The sequence below is a fragment of the Neomonachus schauinslandi genome, chromosome 3 (genome assembly GCF_002201575.2).
Source record: "Neomonachus schauinslandi chromosome 3, ASM220157v2, whole genome shotgun sequence".
Lineage (NCBI taxonomy): Eukaryota > Metazoa > Chordata > Mammalia > Carnivora > Phocidae > Neomonachus > Neomonachus schauinslandi.
In genome coordinates this window covers 52,698,773-52,723,223 of record NC_058405.1, presented here as the reverse complement: position 1 = coordinate 52,723,223, position 24,451 = coordinate 52,698,773, and the positions used below count along the sequence as shown (strand labels likewise).

Here is a 24,451-nt window from a genome sequence, read left to right as displayed (position 1 = left end):
GTTAATATATTTCCCAGTTCAAAATAATTAACATATGTAGCTTATCATACACAATTTTTTAACTCAAAAATAAAATGTACTAAAATATTTTAATACCTATTTCTGTAGCCTTTAAAAGTACGGACATCAAACTCTAAAGCATTTTTACATGGTACCTCACACATCCATGACAATTAGCATTTTAGTAGTTCTTAGCTGTAAATGTCAACCTGCAGTCTTCAGGTTATTCATGGAACACTTCCCACATATAGGGATTCTTCCAAGTAGAACGTGCTTCTTGGAGCTTAAGTTTTATATTTGTAAAATACAAATCTATTTTTCTGCCTTTCCTCTCCAAGGTATTGTATTAGACTCTGACTGAAAATTTATGAAGATATTAAGGAAAACAGATTTTTTTCTCATTTGTCCTTTTTATGTAAATACTTTTTTTTAAAAGATTTTATTCATTTATTTGACAGAGACAGAGAGCAGGAGAGCACAAGCAGGGGAAGCAGCAGAGGGAGAGGGAGAAACAGGCTCCCCGCCGAGCAGGGAGCCCGATGCGGGTCTCGATCCCAGGACCCTGGGATCATGACCTGAGCGGAAGGCAGACGCTTAACCAACTGAGCCACCTAGGTGCCCCCTTTATATAAATACTTTACCCAGTGAAAGAATTAATGTCTTTGACCCCTCCTAGAGTACTTTCCTTTATAAACATGACTTTATCAGTAACTCTCAAAGAGGAAGTAGACTAAGAGAGAAATACTTTGAACACTTCTCCCTGCAGCCTTATGTTCTCAGGAGTACGTCTTCTCTTGTGCCTTCTGTCTAAATGGTTTCCTTCAGGCAAGGGCACAATCAAGACACACAGCAGTTTTCATTATCACCTGACAGGCATTATTCATAAAGAAGTAAACGCTTATTACTTTTTCTTTTGGGAGATACTTTACTGCCACAAAAGGAAACACACAGCAATCACAAATATTAAGAAGGTAAAAAAAAAAAGATGTAAATTTTGGGCTAATAAGGCAAATTTCATGGTCTCAAAATTTGTTCCAAATAATCTCCCATGGTCTTTTCCAGTTCAGTAAGTTGACCATACCTGTATATGAGCAGCATCTGTTTCTTCATTAAAACCTAGAAATGTGACCTGAATAAGAAAGGAATAAAGCTCCATTAATTTGAGTTTTTAAGTCTTATCACAATTAGATTATTGACAGAGCTGAGATATAGAAAAAAGCACATAAAACATTAAAATGCTGACTTATATACAAATGTTGAAGCATTATGTAGTACACCTGAAACCAACAGGTTACATGTCGATTATACCTCGATTAAAAATAAATACATTTTTGGCTCGGCCGCCATCATGAACGACACATTAACTATCCGGACCAGGAAGTTCATGACCAACCGACTACTTCAGGGGAAACAGATGGTCATTGATGTCCTTCATCCCAGAACGGCAACAGTACCTAAGACAGAAATTCAGGAAAAACTAGCCAAAATGTACAAGACCACACCAGATATCATATTTGTACTTGGATTCAGAACCCATTTTGGTAGTGGCAAGACAACTGGCTTTAGCATGATTTATGATTCCTTGGATTATGCAAAGAAAAATGAACCCAAACAGACTCGCAAGACATGGCCTGTAGAAGAAGGAAAAGACATCAAGAAAAGAGTGAAAGGAACGCAAGAACAGAATGAAGAGAGTCAGGGGGGCTGCAAAAGCCAGTGCTGGTGCTGGCAAAAAGCGAGCTGGAGACTGGACACCAGAAGGAGAAAAGGTGCTGCAGTGGCTTTATCTGTGGTGCTTGTGCAGATTTTTCACGAGAGGATTAATGAACTAAGAATGTTAATGTGAAAAATAAATCAGTAAATTTTTTAAATGCTGGCTCTCTTGGACAAAATGATTCGTTTTTCCAAAGATCATCACAAAGGTTTGTCACCAAAGATCTGGTTCCATAATGCAGCTCTTCAACCTTCCCCATATCCACTTCATTAGCAAGTTCAATCAATTCTACTCCACAAACATATCTCCCACACATCTACCTCTCTCCACTCTCCCTGCCATCACTTCTCATCTGCGCTACGGTCCCGTCCCACCTGGTCTCGGTAATAATCATGTCACTCCCTTGTCAAAACCCTTCCACGCTTCCCACTGCAATGTCCTAACCAAAGCCCCCAGGATCTGGGTTAGCTGGGGCTTTCAACCTTCCCTCACTTTTATTCATACACATGGGCCCCCTTTCTGGGTCTAGAACATGCCCGGCATGTTCTTGCCTAAGAGCTATGCAGTAACACCCCCTCAACCTGGGTCTCTAGTCCTTGGATGCTTACATGACTCGCTCCTCCTCATTCTTCAAGATCCAACTTAAATGTCATCCCCTCAGAAAGGCCTTCCCGGGGTAGGTCCCCAAGACTCCTTATTGACTTCCTGTGATATTATCACTTATTTCCTTCAACACCCTTATATAGTGATTTCTCTGCAGAAATTTATATAAATTAAATTTCTAAAGAATATCTAATGGCATGAAAACATGTCACATTATTAAGTAAAAAGGACAAGTTACAGAAAAAATGATACAAGGTATGCACCCCATTTCAACTTTATTTTTAAAAACATGCATGAAAAATAGTACTAGAAGGCAATACACTAAGAGATAAGCAGAGATTAATTCTAGATGATGGAATTGTAAGTGATCTTATTTTTTTCTACTTTTTTCATGTTTCTTCCCCCTAATTCGTAAGATTAATGATAGGCATTTTCTTTTTTTTTTTTTAAAGGTTTTATTTATTTATTTGTCAAAAAGAGGGAGAGAGGGAGAGAGGGAGAGAGAGCGAGCGAGCACACACAAGCAGGGGGAGTGGCAGGCAAAGGGAGAAGCAGGCTCCCCGCTGAGAAAGGAGCCCGATGCAGGACTCAATCCCAGGAGCCTGGGATCATGACCTGAGCTGAAGGCAGATGCTTAACTGACTGATCTACCCAGGCGTCCCTGATAAGCATTTTCTTTTTGATGCTTGCAGTATTTCTTAATTTTCTACAAGCATCATGTACTACTTTTGTAACCCCAAAAAAGTATTATTTTTAAAATTTATATTCCCTTTATGTCTTTGACATCATAGGAAGAAAAAATTTCCATCTGAAGACAGAATGGTAAACTGTCGACTAAGCAAGTACCGTGACTAAAAATATGAAATACTTAAATGATAGCAATATGGAAAATCAATTCTCAAGAATTAAGGGAAAGCAGCATAGTTAAAATATAAAGCAACACTCAGTATACTTTTGATCTCTTTCTGATGACTCACAAACATGTCAGAATATTACATTACTCCAGGATCGTTATTCTAATTATGGTTATCACTTCCCAAAAGTACTACAGTTAATTTCCAGGTTTCTAGGTAAACTGTTCGGCTCTAGGAGCCAATCAGTCTCCTCATCTGTAAAACTTAGAGCGATACAACTCCTCTTCCACAGTTGTGAGGGTTAATCGAAAACATGGAGGAAAGTGCCTCGCACATCACAGACACTCAATAACAAAGACACTCAAAAACAAACTTCCTTCCTTTCTTCGAAAAAATACTTTGAGATATGCACACCCACAAATGAGACAGAAATTCCTTCTATTCTTTCAAGTTTCCTTTCACTGAATACAAAAGAGAAAATAAGCTGACAAGGAGTTTTGAAGATGCCAGTAGTTTTATATTTCCCATTGATCGAGGAAGGCCTCACCAAAGAATGTGGACTCGGAAAGGCACTACGTAAGCAACTGGAGAGATACAGGCTGGAAAACTGTTTGAGGGCAGAAGGACATAGCAGACTTGTCACACTTGGCAACAACTGAGGAGATTAAGAGAGGCTCAGCTTTACTCAAGTAAAGCAGAAGGGATAAGAGAGAAGATAATAGTCAAGAGCCATAGAAATTAGCTGACACAAAAGGAAAAGGCTCAGGTCAGAGAACACTGCAGGCCTAAAACGTCTGCTCACCATCCTCTGGAACTACTTCAAATATAGTTTCTCAAGGAAGATGAAAGAAAAATCCTTCCCAAAAATAAGAATAATCAAGATTTTTTTAATTAGATCCTTGGTTTCAAAAAAAAATTTTTTTAACTAACATACGTATCACTTTTGAGCCTGAACAGCCTAATACCTTACTTCCCTTATTTGGTGACATGAATGTGTTGATGGGACTATGGCTATATTGCAGGAAAAAGTGTACTTCTTTTCATAGTAGTAAGTCCAAACAAAGACTGGAAACACTGATGGAGCAAAGAAATAGGTGAGCAAGAAGTATATCTTGAGTAGTAAACACATTAATTTCAAGGTAAATTTATCACTATTTTTCCATTTTGTATCAAAGTACTGAATTTAAATAATCAAGAAAACTAATAAAACCACAAAAAAAGAATAAAGAAAACAGTATATATTTCATGTTTAAGAGTAGAAAATTTTAGTATTAAAGAATCAATTATTGAATATAGCAAGGAATCATCTAATACAGTGCTGTATGTCCAGTGATTGGGATCAACAATGACTATACACTGAATTAAATGTGCTCACTATAATAAACTAAGACAATCATGTTAGCCAATATTTAAAACAGGTACTTCTCAAACATGTATTAATATGTAGAGATTTTAGGCAATTTAAAAATAGATGATGCAGCTTTACAAAGAAGCATGAAAATACACTGTGTTTTATTAGGAAGAGATATAGAAAGTATTACGTCAAACCTCAGTCAAATTGGCATGTTCGTCCTGCTTTAAACAATCCTCTGCTGATATACTGCATAGTTCCTTCTCACTCTGTAATAAAGACTTGACAGACTGGAACACATCTTCACTGAAGCTCTGAAAATAAAACATATTCTTAATTTATTTAATTCTAAGACAAGGTAAAAGATCCTAGAGATATTCTATTTTTAAATGTAGAGTCACTAACTCTCCAGTTAATATTCATTTGGCACCTGTGGATATATACAGCCCTCAACTGAGCTGAGAAGAAGAACCAACAAAGGGCTTAATCAAGTAGAATTCCACATGCTCAAAACACACACACCACAACCCAGGCATCTGACCTACTGGAAGCTCATGAGGCCCTCACTCTGGGTTGACTTACTCTTACCCCACACTGAAACCCAAGAGACTGCATACCTGATTTCCAAGTCACTGGCAACAATTATATGAGGAGTAAGATGATGTGGACACTATATTAAGGCATGCTAACAAAAGTGATTACTCTCATAAAGAAGGTGGAGAGATGGAAAAAAGAGATAATAACCGAGCTAAGGCTTTTCAGGGGTCCTAAGGCAGCTATATGATAAAATGAGGGAAGGTTTTCAGATTTGGTGGGGGAGAGGTCACAAACACAAAGGAACAGAGGGAGGAAAACATTACATAAAGAAAATAATGAGTATTACAGTCAGACATAAAGAGAACATTAATTTCATTCTACTTTATTCTCCTCTCATTGATTTACTGATCTGCTCTTCTATTAGAAATGTCCTTACTCCCTAATCTTTCCCTGTAGAAATCCTACCCAGCCCAAGACCTATGAAGATTTTCCCACCCCTTAGTCATAATAAATCAAAGTTTCTACTGTATTATCTACACACTGAGGTCATCTAATCCACATCACAACATACTACCATTACTGTTTTCCTATGTATTTGTCTTTCCTACCATTAAACCAAATTATTAAGGTCACAGACTGTATTTGACTCAATTTGTTTCCTCAGATTTCAGTATCTCACATACTATATGAATTCAATAAATGTTTGCTAAATAAGAAGTTGGTGGAAATCTTTGGTTTAAAAGATGAGATACATATGAAACCAGAGCAGTAAAGAAAAAAATATAGTATTAAATTTGAATATGAATTATCAATATGAACTCATGTTAAACATATGTCCTACTACATTTTTCCACTGAAACATCACAGAAGCAATGACCCTCAGTAGTAATGCACCCAGATTTTGGTTTCTGAATACTATTTTGCCAATAAAAAGAACTAGAGCTCTTGGAAAAATGGCTGGTTCCAGACTGGAGGCAGAGAAAGTATGACATGTGGGTTGAACATCTTAATTGTGACAGAAAGCAACGAAGTGCTCAGGGACTAATTGGGTCATTTCAAAAGAAACAGCAGCAACAGGTGAAGGGGATTAAGAGCACATTTACTGTGATGAACACTGAGTAATGTATAGAAGTGTTGAATCACTGTGTTGTACGGCTAAAACTAATATAACACTGTATGTTAACTATACTGGAATTAAAATTAAAAAAAAAAAGAAAAGAAAATAGAAGCCAACCTGAAGGAATTCCCACTGGCCAAATTTAGGCATCAAAAGAATAAAAGTGGTAATGGATTATAACTGGATTTTTTTTTAAATCTATGAATCCATTAAAAGAGACAGATAAAAGGATAGGGGAACAACACTTCTTTACATAAGAATGCTGGATGACAAATATGGACAGAATGACAAAATTTACAAATGTCATTTGTAAATCCCAATGTAATTACTAATTTAGGGAAAGATTATCGATGTATCCTATCACTGGGTTAAAAGCTACTGGGGAACAGGATACTCACTCTCTGCCAGCATCACCCTACAGACTACTTATTAATTGTACCAATTATAAAGGATACATGTCTTTATGTTGGAGATATCTGGTGATACTGGGGGGGAGATCAAAGAGACACAATACCCAAATAAAACGTGAGTCTTGATTGGATCCTAGATGAAGAGCAAGGTAAAAGTAACAAAGATATCTGAGACAATTAGGGAAATTTGTATATGGACGGCATGTTAGATGATGTTACTGAATTAACAATTTTTCTGAGTGGTAGTAATGATGCTGATGTTCTTAAGAGATGTCCGCAGACAACTCTCACATGGTTTCAAAAGGGAAGTGTGTGTGTGGGTGCGTGCATGTGTGTGCATGTGCACACGTGTTTGCATACACACACAGATAGAACGGGTATGGCGAATGTTAACAGAGGATGAACCTAAGTGAAGGGTATGTATAGTGTTCATTGTACTGGTTTCTTTTCTCAACTTTTCTGTGGGCTTTAAAATATTCTAAATTTTAAATGATTTTCTATTTTCATTAATGAGTGCAGGTTTTTAGGCTGAGATACAAACAACTCAAAAAAAGGAAAAAATATGAAATCTGAACCTAAACTATTGATATAAATTCATGACACCGAAGGAGCAATGGGCACTCCTACTACCCAGAGTACTTGGTTTCTAAATACTAGAAGGGGTTCTTTGGAGAAATAGCCAATTCCAAGTCTGGGAAAGGGAAAGTAGAAGGTGAAACTGGGTTAATCTGTTACACTAGAAAGCAGGGAAGCGATCAAAGAATTAAGAGCCTAACACAATAGGACATAGGCACCAGCTCAGAGGGGACCACATCTGAGATCCCTTGAGCTACTTAAATAAGTAAATGAATAAGTAACTATAAATAAATAAAAGATTATAAAACATAGTATTTTTAAAATCCATGAATCCAGAGCAATACAAATGAATAAATGAATGGAAATAAATTCACTTGCCTATTCCACCACATTATTAATCTGAAAATTGGTAATTCAAAAGCATTTACTCAGGCTTGATAGGAGGTACCGTAGTTCATTTAAGATTAATGAGAGAAGGCTTTTCTTTAAAAATTCTAGCTAATAAATGTAAAATGAATGGTAACATTAGGAAAATCATCATTTTGCAGCTTCTAGGAAGTAACAGATTCAGGAAAGGGTCATCAAGGATGCCAAAAATATTAGATAAAAAGTTTTTGGGAAAAAAACAAGGTATTTGCACACAGCCAAGTATCATCTCATAGATTATTTGATAACTAGAAAATGGAAAACACTTTTAAATGGACAGTTCTGGCAGCATTACTACCTTCATCAACTGAGCAATTCTTGCATCACTGATCACATGAGAACCTGAAATTCTGTCCTCACATCATCCTAATGAGGTAGTCTTGCCAAAAATGTTTAACCTGAATTAATCAAGCTTTGACACCAAACTTCTAGAGTCTATGAAATGTAGAAGAGAGAGGAATAAGTTAAATACCACAGATCTAGTATATGGGACATTGTATAAGAAACTGGCCTATAAGAACTCAATCTATATATATATAAATAAATAAATAAAAGAGGAGAAACTCTCAGACCAAAAGTAACATAAATAAGTCATAAGCATCAAATGTAACTCAAGGCCTAGGAGTCTAGACTGAATCCAATATTATTATGTGATAACTGCATAATTGTTATGTGGGAGGATACGATAATCCCTGGGAGAAGCACGATTCAGGAGTGAAGAGACATTAAGACTGTAACTTTCAAGTAGTTCTGCCAGAAAGTAAACACGTATGCGTGCGCACATGCACACACAGAGCAAATAAAACAAAGTACAGTTGACCTCTGAACGACACAGGTTTGAATTTCACGGGTGGATTTTTTTAAATGAACACTGTTCACTGCTGTGAATGTATTTTCCTTATGATTTCTTAATAACATTTCCTTTTCTCTAGAATTTATTGTTAAGAATACAGAATATCATACATATAACACACAAAATATGTGTCAATTGGCTGTTTAAATTATTGGTAAGGCTTCCGGTCAACTGTAAGCTATTAGTGGTAAAGTTTTTGGGGAGCCAAAACTTACACATGGATCTTGGACTGCACAGGGGGTTGGCACCCCTAACCCCCATGTTGTTCAAGGGTTGCTGTATTAATAACTGTTGAATATGGATGGTTGGTATGCAAGTTTATATTTAGGTGTGCTATGGTTTTAACTCTTCTGTATGCCTAAAATTTTTCATAATAAAATGTTAGGGAAAAAAATGTCAAGAAATGGAAGGGTAACCAAACTGTCTTAAGTGGAAGAGAGAGGGTTCTCCCTCAGACTAGAAAGAGGGTCAGGAATCGTATTTAATTTGCTCACTACTGATTATCTAGTACCTAGCACAGGACCTGGCATACAATAAACACTCAAATTTATATTTGCTGAATGAGTAAATGAGTAAATGGTAATATTTGAGGGCAAAGGTAAAGGTACATAAGAAAATTTATACCTGATGCTTATATTGTTAAAAGACGGAAAATCTTGAGAAGACAGAAGATAGAAAACTATCTGCTGAGAAGAAACGGAGAGGCATTGTGATCTTTGGGAAATAAGGTTGACTGACTTCATGACTTCTTATCACTATTTTCATACATGCCAATCTTTGCAAGATTTCAATATTATTAATTACAATATTGAGATTCATTTAAAAACAAAAATATCATATCAGCTGCATAACAAGATTTAAAAAAATGATCCACATTTTTATTACAACTATCACTAAAAGGAATCTAATACTGTGAACTTACTTTTCTGACAGATGCTCTAGTCTTCATGTGACTGTTTCTCAAAGTCTGGAAGGTCGCCATAACTATATTGCTGTTGTATGTAATCAATGAAGAATTAATCCATAAAACACCTAAGGAAAACATATTAAAAGAAAACAACTAATTTACTGATTTTAGTGATTGAGGCAAGCATTCTGTACTAAAATAACTTCTTTAAATTCAGTCATTTAAAAAAAAATAAAAACATTAAAATTCTAAGACATAAAAAATTATTTTAAGTAGTCTGCCCTTATCTATTCAATCTCACTGCCTTTGTGTTTTGTTTTGCTTTGCTTTTTACAAATAAGAAAGTATTTGAAAGTCTTAATAAGAAATGTTTGGTGGGTAACCCTCTCAAGTCCCCTCCCTCTTCGGGAGCTTTGTACTATAGCTCAATAAACTTTAACTTTGCTTTAACAAAAAAAAAAAAAAAAAAGAAAGAAATGTTTGGAAAACCTTTTAAAATCTAAAATAGTATCACAAAAGAATCCCAGCCTTCTTGCCTCCCAAAAGTCACTCGAACCCTACAGCAACTGTGAGTGTGTGAATGCTCTACTCCTTATTTCTTGGGCAGAAATATTTGATAATATACAAATGAGACTATGAACCTGTATATATCAAATAAAATCCCATAAACAGTAACAAACTCCTTATTTAGGAATCTTAACAGCACACCAATGAGCAGAGTTCAAAAAACATCCAAGTTAAATGATTAAGAGTACTTAAAACACAGGCATGCACACACATGCACACACATGCACACACACACACATACACACAGAGACCTTGGAAGAAACTCTAAAACTAAGAACTTAACTTTTTATCAATGTTTTAAGAAAGTACCTCTGAAAGCTTAAATCAACTTGGGCATTAAGTACTCAATATTCACACCTAATCACAGTACCTTGTCCATTTAAAATCTACTTGTGCTCACGCTATGCATACAGGGAGAACAAAGCAATACAGCCCTCTGGGGTTCAGAGACTTGGAAGGAAAGTATTTCATTACAATAAAGAATGAGAAGAGGAACTAAATTCTAAATCACTAAATAATTTAAAAATTTGAATGAATAAAATTTAAGAAACAGTTTCAATCAAACTGTCCTTACCAAGAATAACTTAGTTGAGGTTTTTAAAACATCTGATTAATATATATTTACACTATGAAGAGACATATATGCAAAAACCAAGCGTGAACCTACTTTCCATCAGAACGGCAAACAAATTAAATGTTGGTGGAGTTCTAATTTTATATTCTTTCACCGTAGAGAGAAAACCAAAGTGTGTATGCATGCACGCACACATATGCACCTCCCTCTAGAGATTTCCAGATTCTAATTTTTAACAAAGAATTATGATGATATTCTATTCTGAACTAGAATTAATCCTACTGGTCTCCTTAACAATAAAATTTGATTAATGACTAGAATTGAAGCAGGATTTTGAGAAAGGCAAGGGAGGTCCCAAAAGCCCAAGATAAAGAACAATATACCAGGACTCAGAAGAGTACCATTTGTGTCCCTATTCTACCTCTCATTAGCTTTGTTTCCTCTAGGTAAATTGCAGTATCTCTGGATCTGTTTCCTCAATGTATATATCAACTTACTTTCTGAAGAAGTTTATCGTAAGAACCAAATGGAAAATAATTTATAGGAGATACTTTGGAAATGCGAAGTAAGTCAATCAGAGAAAGACATGTATCACATGACCTCACTGATATAAGGAATTCTTAATCTCAGGAAACAAACTGAGGGTTACTGGAGTGGTGGGGGGTGGGAGGGATGGGGTGGCTGGGTTATAGACGTTGGGGAGGGTATGTGCTATGGTGAGCCCTGTGAATTGCGTAAGACTGTTGAATCACAGACCTGTACCTCTGAAACAAATAATACATTATATGTTAAAAAAAAAAAAAAGAAGATAGCAGGAGGGGAAGAATGAAGGGGGGGAAATCGGAGGGGGAGACGAACCATGAGAGACTATGGACTCTGAGAAACAAACTGAGGGTTCTAGAGGGGAGGGGGTGGGGGGATGGGTTAGCCTGGTGATAGGTATTAAAGAGGGCACGCATTGAATGGAGCACAGGGTGTTATACGTAAACAGTGAACCATGGAACACTACATCAAAAACTAATGATGTAACGTATAGTGATTAACATAACATAATAGAAAAAAAAAAAGATACTTTGGAAACTATACATCATAGGTAAAAGAAAAACTAAAATTTTTACTTACGGACCAAAATGATCAAGGGGGCCAAATTCTCAAAACAGGGTGTAAATATAAAAGTTTATGTGGCCAAAGTAAGACAATAATCTTTTTGTATTACCCAGCCAACTCATTCTCCTTTTCCCCACAGAGTTCTCTTCAACTGCCAGAAACCCTCAGAGGCAAAGGGACTTGTCTTAAACGTTACATAAAGCCTATAAAATACAAAGGCCAACATAAGGGTTCCAGAAAAGCAAAATTCTCAAACTCGGCACCTGAGTCAATTGGCACCTTTCATGTGGGCAGCCATGTAATACAGATCAAAACTTTGAAAATATTCCTATGCTTTAATACAATAATTCTCCTTCTGGGAATTCATCAAAGAAAGCAATGATCCCGAAGCAACGAGGGTCCAAATGAGAGCTCATAAAACCCCAAGTACTTTGCTAAGGGATTTACGTGAACATCTCATGAAATCCTTAGGACTGGGAGAGTAGTACTCCAGTTTTACAGTGAGACAAACTGAGGAAAGGGGAAGTTAGGCAATTCGCCCCGGCCCACACAGTAAGCAGTAGAGCTGAGATTCAAATCTAAACCAAACTCTAGCACCCAGGCTCTTAACCACCCCTCTGGAGCGTGTAAAGGTTTGAAAAGCAGTTCATCACACTTTATATTAGAAACAATAAGCCCTCTAGATGCCAGAAACGGGAGAGTGACTGAATAACCCAGATGCAGTCCCCCATGATGCACATTCAAAACGACACTGAAGGACAGAGAAGCAGCACACAAAGCATCGTCCCTTTCTCGGACTCCTAAAAGGGCGAAATGGGGGAAAGAGATGGGAAACAGCAATCACCTTTGCAGCTGCTAACTGAAGTCAACAGGAGGAAAGATGACACACTAACTCAGAAGAGAAGGTGACCAATTATCTAGATGAGCCGCTCACCAGAAGGTGCTGTGACAAGCCATGCCCCTGAGGCACAAGAGACAGTGACAAGGAGTTTGCAGGCAGCCAGGGTGCTGAGACAACATCCTGCCTGCATTGGACACCTCTAATTACCCCAGTGCTCTGAATAGCAATACAATACTCCTGAATAGCAGACCTAGAGAGAACACTCTCTTCACAGTTGAGTACTAAAGCAAAATGGAACCCAACATTCAACAGACCTATGAAGGAACACTAAGAACATAAAATAAAAATAAATAAATATACTAAAGAAAGAAAGAAAAATCCAGACAAATATAATCATGCCACCCAAAACTCGTATTATCTATTTTCAGAACGGTCCCTCAGAATTTGTATTAATAAAAAAGAAACTATATTTAGTTCCATATCTTCACTCATTTTCTGAGCCCTACTCCATCCCTTTGTGTTTAACTTAACACATAAGTAAAATACTATCTCACAAAGGGAAAAACCTATCAGAGAATAATCTTTGCGACAGTCCATTCAAGTGAATCCAACACGAGATGGTGACTCATACTTCTGGTAAAGCAGATCTTTGGAAATGAAGCAAAGACAAATGGGGGAGAAAGAGCAACAGAGCAGGGTTTCTTCAGCATCTTATATAATTAGAGAGAATGTAGTTTTGTTTTGTTTTGGTTTTTTAGAAGATGTTTTTCTTTCTTTTTTTTTTTTTTAAGATTTTTTATTTATTTTTTGACAGACAGAGAGAGAGACAGCGAGAGAGGTTCGGAACACAAGCCGGGGGAGTGGGAGAGGGAGAAGCAGGCTTCCCGCAGAGCAGGGAGCCCGATGTGGGGCTCGATTCCAGGACCCTGGGATCATGACCTGAGCCGAAGGCAGACGCTTAACCAACTGAGCCACCCAGGTGCCCCGAGAGAATGTAGTTTTAAATAGATTTCACAAGAGGGGCAAAACTGCAGTATTTTCCTCTAAACACCTCTGTGTTATGTTAATAAACTTTCCACTGAATGCTTTTTTGATTTGTGCCCTATTATAGGTAAATTAACAAGAGTCCTAAGTAGGGAATAACGAAGTGTGTTTCTCTACAAAGAAATTAAAGTGAATCTAGATCATTTGTTTGAAAGCAGATCAGAGACAGGAACTACAGATAGACAAGGCAAACAACTGAAAAGAAAGCTGCTAGAGCTCAGTAAAAACACTGCATATAAAACCACCACCATGAAACAGGGGCATTTGGGTGGCTCGGTCAGTTAAGCATCTGACTTCGGCTCAGGTCATGATCTCAGGGTCCTGGGATCGAGCCCCATGTTGAGCTCCTGCTCAGCGGGGAGTCTGCTTGTCCCTCTCCCTCTGCCCCTTCCCGTGCTTGTGTGTGCAACACACTCTCTCTCTCAAATAAAGAAATAAAATCCTTAAAACTAAACAAATAAATAATAAATTAAAAAATAAAAATACCATGAAATAAATGAAATCCCCTTAGAAGCAACCAAAAAGCAGAATGGATATTGCTAAAAGTACTAGAATGCCAACGAAGTCTTAAGAAATATCACAGAATAAAAACAGATGAAAGCATTAGAGAAACAATTATAGAGAGTATAGAAAACAGACATATGGGACATAAGTGAATAAATTACACTTATCTTGGATCCTGTGATTTCCTTTCTTAAAATTTATCCTGCATATATATACTTGCACAAAATTCATGAAGATATATGTGAAAAAATGTTCACTAAAACAAAACAAAAAACTAAAAATAATGTAGAAGTCCATCAAATTATACTACATTTGTATGACTGATTATTACCAGCTGTTGGAGTTAGATCAATACACACTGATGTGACAGCAAGTCCATAAAATATTAAGGTAAAAAGCAAGTTGCAGAACAGTGTAAACAGTATGTGCTCCCTACTTCTCGTTAAAAAATAATTACATATACATGCAACTGTGTGTGTATATTTGCACATGTCTAGGAGATAACTAGAGTGGATACAGACTAAACTTATTACAGTGGTCATTCATGACAGCTTGGACTTTTTTTAATGTTATGAAATGTCATATAACTATAATATGGGAAGATGATACGTTGTTAAGTAAAAGAAGACAAGTTTCCACATGCTCACAGTATCCCGTTTTTGTGTAAAATCTGTATGACTGCACATGTGTATTTATATACACAATGTAAAAAAGAACATCTACTAAATGGGTATAAACATTGTTTTTTACCTGGGTAGATGCAATTATATGAGTTTTATTTTTCTGGACGTGCCTAAGTTCTTTCATAATCAGAAAACAAATACTTCCAAGTCTTTCTTCCTCTCCTCTGGCCTAAGAAATTTTCAAGTTGACATCATCTATTTCCTGACCTTTTTATAGCATGAGTTAACCAAGCCAAGGAGTCTCTGAAACACGCTCCTTGTCTTCTACCAACACTCTTATCCTATCTTGACCCTCTTCCTATGGCACTGGTTCTCAAACTTCAGTACACATGTGGATCACCTTATTTTTAACACCCCCTCACCTCCAAAGATCCAGATTCAGGTCTACATAGAACCCTGAAATCTCCATCTTTAACGAGTACCCTCTGTAATTTCTGATTGAGAGACACTTCGTCTCTCTAGCCACTACATTAGTCTGTTTCCCTAAATTTTTTCACAACTTGTTACTCAAATGCTAACATTTCTTTTTTTTTTTTTTAAAGATTTTTATTTATTTGTTTGAGAGAGAGAGAATGAGAGAGAGCAAGCACATGAGAGGGGGGAGGGTCAGAGGGAGAAGCAGACTCCCTGACGAGCAGGGAGCCCGATGCGGGACTCGATCCAGGGACTCCAGGATCATGACCTGAGCCGAAGGCAGTCGCTTAACCAACTGAGCCACCCAGGCGCCCTCAATTGCTAACATTTCTAACCTCCATCCTTGTCCTTTGTGGTACTCATTCTACCTAGTTTTCCAAGGACAGTTAATCTCTACCTTTGGTTTTAACTGTGCAAATAACTCCCTAATGTCTATCTCCAGTTCAGTTCCTGCACTTGAGTTTCAGTTCCCTGGTCCAATTTTCTATTAGATACTTCTGACTAAATATCCCAGTTACTCCAAAATCAGAATGTCCAAAAAATTGAATAAAACGTTCTCTCTAAACAATCTTCTTCTGTATTCCATCAGTAAGAGCCAGTAAACCAACTAAGCCAGCAGGCCAACCTGGAAACTGGCTTTTCCCTCAATCCCTACAGATTACCACATCTAGTCAATCCCCAATCCTGACCTGGCTCCCTCCTCAACTTCCCGCCAATCTACCCTCTCTTCCATCAGCTGACCTGCTACTTACTCTTCATGTATCAGTTCAAGGACCTCCCTCCTTGAGGAAGACCTGGCTCATCTCATCTATCCCTCTTTGCTCAAACAGTAGCCACATCCTTTATGTTCCCAAAGTGGTTTGTCCTTTATTCTTTTGGTGCCGTTGTTTGCATTCTTCCTTCCTTTTGTGAATTCCTTGAGGACAAAAATGTTTTATTGTATTTGTATTCTAACACGGAAGGCATTCAAACATCTACTGAATTAATAAATAAAAAGTCTTTAAAAAGGAAAGTATACCTTTAAATGTTTACACAGGTACTTCTACATTTAATGAATTATTTGTGAAAATATAAAAGTTTCCAATAATTTCTAATTCTATAATATTTGATATTTATAATAAATGCTCCAAAAACATGCTGGCCAAATTCCAAATGGCCAAGCATTAAAAATTAGTATTCTGGGGCACCTGGGTGGCTCAGTTGGTTGGGCGAGTGCCTTTGGCTCAGGTCATGATCCTGGAGTCCCAGGATCGAGTCCCACATTGGGCTCCCTGCTCAGCGGGGAGTCTGCTTCTCCCTCTGACCCGCCCCCACTCTCATGCTCTCTCTCAAATAAATAAGTGAAATCTTTAAAAAAAATTAATATTCTGTTAAATATAAATACAACAAAGCAGGGCAAAATATATGAAACATCAGTTTTCAGATATTAGACAACAGGTAATCCAGGCCTATGACCGCTAAAAGAAGGGAAACACTAGCTGCCAGCTATTTCCAGGTCACAGCATGGACAAAAGAAAGCCAAGCAGTATGGCGGTCTCATCAAGTTGCAGAGACAGAGATGAGAGTCTGGGAAGGTCAAGGTGGCTAGAATTTGCAGGGCAGCGCACTGGAGAGAGAGCTCACAAAGACTGAAAGCATCAGAGAGTTGCCGATGGGTTCTTTCAGGGTCTTTGGTCGAATACTGATCTGTGCCGAGTATCAGAGATTGGGGAAATAATTACCTACCAAAGAGCAGCAAGCCAAACAATACCTAGAGCCAGACAGGGCTTGGAATAATTTGCACTCCCACCAACCAGAGTGGGAAAAACCTTGTAATATGTTAGGCAAAGGATGGCCTCCTTAGAAGGAAATCATCTAAGTTGGGGGACTAAGTCAGCACTACACCAGAGGCTGTTCTGTAGTCACCCTAACAAAGCTTAAAAGCAAGCTTCAAAACAATCCAACAGGTTCCAAATAACCTGTGAACCCCAACTAAATCCAACACTCTTAAAAAAAAAAATACAACAAAATCAAGCAAGCAACAGCAGAAAACTCAATGGCTAGCACACAGTCAAAAATTACCAGTGGAGGAGAAAAATATGACCCATAACCAGGAAGAAAAAAGTCATTAAGTGCAGATCCAGAAATGACAAAGATGATGGAATGAACAGAAAAGATGTTAAAATTGTATTACAAATGTTCCATATACTCAAGAAGGGAGAGGAAAACATGGTCCTAAGGAGAGAAACAGAAAATATAAGAGATCCAAACCAAACTTCTAGAGATAAAAATAAATCTAAATTAAAATACATACTGGGTACAATCAACAGCAGATTAGAGAACTACAAGAGAATATGAACTTTAAAGACATAGCAATAGAAGCTATCCAGAATGAAGCACAGAGAGAAGAAACCCACAACAAAGCAGCATCAGTGATTCACTGTGAAAGGTAATTGGGACTCCCCAAGAATGTGGGGGAGAGGAACACTATATGAAAACAAAATGGCTCAGAATTTCCAAAAGTTGATGAAAACCGCAAACTGACAGATGCAAGGGAGATCAACAAACCCTAAGAAAAATAAACAAAAAGAAAACCACACCAAGTACATCATAACGCAGTTTCTGAAAACTAGTGACAGAAAAATCTTAAGCAAGAAAGAAAAGTATACATTACATACAGAGGAACAAAGAAAGACAGCAGACTTCCTGGCAGAAACTATGCTGGCCCATAAATAAGATAATTGAGCAACATCTCAAAAAAGTGTCAACTGATGGGGTGCCTGGGTGGCTCAGTTCAGGTGGTCCAGCTCTTGATTTCGACTCAGGTCATGGGTTAGATTTCATCTCAGGGTCCCGGGATAGAGCCCCTCGTGGGTTCCTGTGCTCAGGAGGGAGTCTGCTTGAGGCTCTCTCTCTCCCCCTTTCCCTCCATCCCTCCCCACGCTCGTGCACATGTTCTCTTTCTCTCTCTCTCTCAAATAAGTAAATATTTTTTCTTAAAAAGTGTCAACTGAGATATCCATACCCAATGAAAATATCTTTCAAAAATTAAGGCAAAATAAGTTTATTTGAACTAAAAAAGCTGTGAGAATTCATCACGAGCCAACCATCACTAGAATAATAGGCAAGAGAAAAACAATACCAGATGGAAGTTTGAATCTAAACAAGGAATTTAGAATGCTTAAAAGGGTAAATATGAGGGTAATACAAAAGATATTTTATACAGATATTTTCTCCTTGTTTAATCCCTTTAAAAAATAACTATTTAAACTAAAAGTAATAACAACATATAATGGGGTTTACAACATACACAAGTAAAAGGCATGACAAAATAAAACCAACACAGTGTGGTAGGCTGGAGTTAAAAAAAAATGCTGTTCCTACAGTATACAAAAAAATGATATTGATAAGTTAAAGTTGTCTTGTAAACCCTAGAGCAACCATTAAAAACAAAACAGAATAATACCTAATAGGCAAACAGTGGCATAAAGGTGATGCTATCTCCCTTTTCTGCAAAATCAGGAAGCTAAGGCTCATCTTCACAGGATTGCTATAAGAATGCAATTACATATGTAGAAACAGTATCTGATAGAGCAGGAATTGATATAGCAGGACTTCAAATATTTGCTTCTTCCTTAAGAAGACTTGCTGTTTGACATAAAACCTAAAAATACCACAGCTATCAGTTATTACTTTGTTTTCTCTTTCAAAACAATAATTAACCATAAAAAAAGACCCAATTTGTGTATGACCTGTGATTATCTATTAAGATCCTTGCTTCTCTAGTTTCCTGTATACCAACAATAAACACAGCTTAAAAAAAAAAAAACAAACAAACCTAAAATCTTCAGGCTGTGCTTTCAATACATGGCTTAGAAGTTTAAGTAATATTCTTAATCTTCTACATAACCCCCATCTACAAGATTATTTTAACAAAAAATATGTTCAGAATTTTAACCCAGGAAAACATTCATCAGTGACATCTACAACACCATGACTCAAAGAATATACTGCTGAAAAGACATTTAATTAGCTCTTGCAAATAGTAATAAGGCGCTACCCTAATCCGCCAGTAGCAGGAATGAGTGAATGGATCTGCTTTGCCGATGGCCCAGTGCTTGGTACATACGAGGCATCCTAAAAGCCTGTGCAAAACCTATTAACTGACAGGATATCTAAGGCATAAAAAAGAAAGAAGAGTGTGAAAGATAATTTTAAGATTTCAAGCTTGGGGAGCAGGAAGAAAAGTGGAGCCTTTGCCAATTACAGGGTAACTGGAAGACAGTGTTCTATCAATATAATATCCAAAAGGCACCTAAAATACATACATTAGTTGGGGTGGTGAGAGCTAGAGTTGTTATTCTAGGAACCATCTATACATACAGAACTTGAAAGCTGATCCTAGAGACTTCCTAGATCAAGAAAGAATCTAAGGGGACAACCATGGTAAAGGTTTGCTGGGCAGGTAAACAAATACCACAAATACGGGGCAGTTGGAAAAGCAAGAGTAGAGATTTGAAAAATTTAGTGTCACTGGAGTCAAGAAATAATTTTATGTCTGGAATGGTATTAAACTTCTAAACTCCTGAGGGCAGAAATGATATTCTTTCATCGCTGAATGCCACAGGAGCCTCGATCGCAGTACGCAGCCGAAAGTGATGATACCACATCCTTACACTGTGTCAGTCGGGTGCTGCTTAATGGCTGTTGAACAGAATTCACACTTCTCACAAGAGAAGTTGGTGTTACTATACCCATCTTACACAAAAAGAGACTGAGGCACAAAACGCTTACGTAATTCGCCTTAACTTACAAACCTCGAAGACTCTGTCCTGAAGGAGACCATTACTGAGAGCAAGTTCAGTGTAATACTGGGGGGGAAACTCAAACGGCAGGATGTTAAACTACACCAGAGGTACCCATCATTTCCTCCCTGTCCGCCCCCTCTTTATTAGAAACTTGCAGTGCCCAGTCTAAAACAGTACAAACTGGGGGCGCCTGGGTGGCTCAGTCGGTCAAGCGTCTGCCTTCAGCTCAGGTCATGATCCTGGGATCCCTGCTCAGAGGGGAGTCGGCTTCTCCCTCTGCCCCTGCTCCCCACCCCCCACTGGCGTTCTCTGGCTCACTCTTTCTCTCTCAAATAAATACATTTTTTTACAATCTTAAAAAAAAAAAAAAAAGTACAAACTTAGACATACCTAATCTCCTTCCCATCCATTTTCCCATTCCCATCTTCCCCTTTCCTCAGCCAAAGGGACGACAAGTAGATACCTGGCCCACAGGACTATCTTCCCAGAAATTCAGAATGAAGATATGGAGACACTTGCTGAGAACCATGCTGCAAAAGCAAAGTGAGTTGGCACCACAGCAAACCAAGGTTTCATGCTAACCAAAGTCAGAGGGAAGCAGAAACCAAGAGCTTTAAAGAGAGCCAATTTAAAAGAAATTGGAACAGATCGAGTCCAGAGTAGCAGAGACAAGACCATGTGTTCCCAGAGAAAAACTGGAAGAGTACCTAACTGCCTGAAGATTTTCTAGTTCCCACGATCCTGAGCTGGACTTCACGCAATGGGCTTCAGAGGCAGTCCTCCAACTGTTATGACAAATGCCTTTTTTAACTAAGTTCATTCAAGGGGGTTTTTGACTCTTACAGCCAAATAATCCTCAAGCCATTAAAAGAGGTCAAAGGATAAACACTGATACTTACTATGTGCTTCAAAATAACTTTGAGGTATTTTGACTCTTCGCCATCAGGGATGAGGAAATGGAGGCTCACCTGTATTAAGTAATAGATCTGACTGACTCCAAAGCCCAAAATCTCTATTTTGCCTCATTTTCATTCAAGTTACATCCAATCTATTCCAGACGACCACGCCATTTATTTTTTTCTCATGAAACATTCTCAGATTAATCAAAAAATGTTAACTTTTCACCTTTTAACCTATTCAGTCTCTATACACTTCAAACACCTTTACTCTAGTAAGTATTTAACAATAAAATGAACTTTTATATGCAAAGACGAGTGGCAGAATGAAGACATCTGGATATTTTTGGTCTGTTTCAAAACTAATATAGTATTTTTCTTTCCTTTCCCTAACTTACCAGTTGATACACCCTTCAGTCAAGCCCAAACTAAGTGTAGATCTTTTCCTGACTTGTCCCATCCTCGTTCCAAGTGGTTGACTTTATTACTAAAATCCAGGCCACCTGACAGAAAAAGAACACATTCGGCTTGCCTAAATAATTATCCTACCCAAAACTACTTCATTACTTTTCTTTTTGCTTAAAGATTTTATTTTTAAGGAATCTCTACACCCAACGTGGGGCTCAAACTTACAAGCCCGAAATCAAGAGTCACATGCTCCACCAACTGAGCCAGCCAGGCGCCCCCCCCCTTCAATTACTTTTCAAAGGCGAGACAAAACAACAAATATCTACATGCTAAAAGCTTGAAACCCGTACCAAAAGGTTATAAAGACTAGTAAAAAATTCTGTTTTTCTGTCCCTGAAAATCAGTTTGCCAAGATGGAATGGGAGGGAACTTTTTAAATCTAGACCAGTCTCTTTTGCCCATTCTCAAAAAGACATTTCCTAAGTTTTTCACATTTTCTTCAAGTATGCAACAGAACTCCACTGCCCACTTATAAGTGGAAATTTGCCCTAAAAATGACCTATAATGTGTCACCTGATTTGATTTCTTTTTCCAGACAGTAAGTTCCTGGAATTTAAAAAAAAAAAATTAAATGTACTATCCTCCTTCCAGCCTCTAAAGGTAAAGGATTTCTTTAGATTCTAGATTTATCCCAGGAATTTAGAAGCTAAAGAAACTCTCTTCTGTGATTTCAGGGTCTTCAGCAAGTCCCCTATCCTCAACAACTAAGAAATGTCACTAGCCTAGGAGTATACCTCTAGGCCTTTAGCAATAGTGCAGTTATCTGGGTACATTCACTAATCACTAGTTACCAGTTCAGCCTGGGAACCCATTTGTTCTGACTGCCTTAAATTCTTTAATCTCTCATAAACTGCTCTGTTAGTCACAGCCACAACTAACAATGAAATTCACTGTCAACCCTGGGTAGTTTTGCCAGAAGGAACATAAGAAAGTAAGAAAAACCACGGTATTACTTTAAAAAGTTTAAAAAGATTCATTAAAATGCACTATTTTAACTGACACTAATCATTCTGGGAACTGTGCTGCCAATTACTCTAAAATCATAAACAAGACATTAAAACCATCGTTGCATTACTGAGTACCTTATATTTTGAGTACTCTAAATTTTCTATTTCCAGACATATCAAAATCAGTATCAATCAATATAACTATAATATCCCTAATATGGTGGGGAGAAGCTAAGGAAAGCTTACATGTTTTGCAACGGACTGAATAATTACGAAGCGGAAAAGAGAACCAGAATTTTTAACTCTGATTTGCACTAAAACCATTAGCTATGTGTGTCAGCTATTACTTCTCAGCCTGAAATTTCCTTAACATCTTAAGCCTAAACCACCTCCAGTTTAATAAGATTTTAGAGGAGAGGGAAAGCAGAATTGCTACCAAGCTATATCACTGTCGTGGTTTAGATTCTACTGCCACTGCCATTTTACCAACGTTTTGAATACTTTGGTCACATCCACATATTTTCGTGTAAAGCAGAGTAGGTGCCTGGTATAATAAAAATCCATTCAGGATATGGATGGCCAGCATTTAAACCATTAACAACAAACAGCCTCAGAGAAAATTTGACAGCAAATCCAAACACCAACGCTCCCAGGAGCTGCTTGACGCCTTCCGTTTCTGCCACAAGATTTGGGTTGCGCCTGGTTCCATGGCTCTGGGGTTCTGACAGTGAAGGATGCTGCTCGGGGACAAAGTGCAACGTCCTCCTCCTCCTGCATAAGCTCCTGTGCGCGCACCACGAACACAAACTAAGCACACGCACCCTACGCACCGAAGAGATCCGGCTCTGAAGACCATCCTGGGGATGGAAACTGAGCTTGTCATTCAAAGGGGCTGCAACTCGGCCGCTACACTCTGGACCCCAGGAGACCCGTCTCGAGCCCGAGGACACCCCCTCCCCCCAAGCCCGGTGCCGCGGGCTTCCTTCCACAGCCCAGCTCCTCCCGCCCTCCTCCCACCGCCGTGCCAGGGCGCAGCTCTGGGCAGCCCCGAAATCAGAGCAGGGACTGCGGGCCGGCGGAGAGGCTGGGGCGCCCGAGCCCGGCCGCTCCATCCACCGCGGCCCCGTACCACGCCGCCACCCCGGCCAACGCGCGGCTTATGTTGCGGGCGGATCCGCACCCGCCTCACCTGGGGGCCGCAGCGTCCGCAGCTCACAGGCATGTCACCGGCCCGCAACGACCAGTCGCGCGAGCCGCCGAGCAGGCGGGCACCCCCTCCCGCACCGGCCCCCCGCCCCCCCCCCTCCCCGCGGCCCGCCCCCACCCTCCCCACCCCCGCCTTCCGCCGCCGCAGTTCCAGTCCGCACCACCACCTAGTCCCCACGCCTCCCACTCACTCTCGCGAGAGGGTGCGGCGCCTCTCGCGAGAAGAACTCTGTGACTAAGCCCGCGCAAAAGTGGGTGGGCTTTTAAAAAATGAAAGAGGGAGCAGGAAAAACCTTCCCACGTGCTCTGGGGCAGCTAGCGGATCGGCCCCGCGCATCACGTGACGTGCAGGCGGCCTCTCTATTGGCCAGAATCCTCTCAGCCGTGGGAGCTTTAAACTCCTGGGTGACCTACGAACCTGCGGCGAACGTCTTGCGCGCTTCCTGATCCGTTACCTTGGAAACGGTTTAACCCTTTCCTCTGGCAAAATACCCAAGCGTTGGCTGGCTCTGCAGGTTTGGTTTCAGGTCCTTCCTCCTTTCTTTCAACCCCTTGGTCTTACCTCCTGGAGTCAGCTGGGCTTCTTCTTCGCCACAGGCTAGCTTTGCTGTCTTCCGATTGCCAGGGCTCTTCCCAAAGCGGCAGCCCCAGCAGATCTGACGGCCTAAGTCAGGCTCATCCTTTGGGGTGGCTCCGCCCCTTCTCCCCAGCATCTCTAGAGAGGACCACTCACAGCGCACCAGGCCGACGGCCCTATCCGAACCTCAACAATTAGCATCAAGGGATCTCCGGGCCCTAGTGCTCAACCTAACCAATTTACACGGTATCGGAACCAGGAAGTAAACTATTGGTCACTGAGAAACCAAGCCCTAGACGAAAAGCTAATGTGTGATTATTTACATTTAGAATCGGAAGGCCTAGACCAGTCAAGTTGCACAGTCTCCTCATGGACATCTATTCAAAGGTGGAAATACCTGGTAGATGAGAAAGACATTTTGAAGTTTATCCTCATTATGAATGAGGGGAGGGGGGACAGGGAACAACGGGTGCATTCATATGTTGATG

At 39.1% G+C, this 24,451-nt stretch overlaps 1 protein-coding gene across 1 annotated transcript in view; it reads right to left on the bottom strand.

Moving 5' to 3' along the window:
• Positions 1-23,431, bottom strand: part of AKAP11 (A-kinase anchoring protein 11) — a 48,557-nt gene extending 25,126 nt beyond the window's left edge. Inside the window, exons 1-4 of the mRNA XM_021697878.2 lie at positions 23,370-23,431; positions 9,364-9,473; positions 4,720-4,836; positions 1,082-1,129 (exon numbers count right to left, since the gene is read on the bottom strand). Coding sequence (XP_021553553.1) covers positions 1,082-1,129; positions 4,720-4,836; positions 9,364-9,423 — 225 coding nt within the window. The 5' untranslated portion in view covers positions 9,424-9,473; positions 23,370-23,431. The remainder of the gene's footprint in view (positions 1-1,081; positions 1,130-4,719; positions 4,837-9,363; positions 9,474-23,369) is intronic.
• Between the last annotated feature and the right edge of the window lie 1,020 nt (positions 23,432-24,451).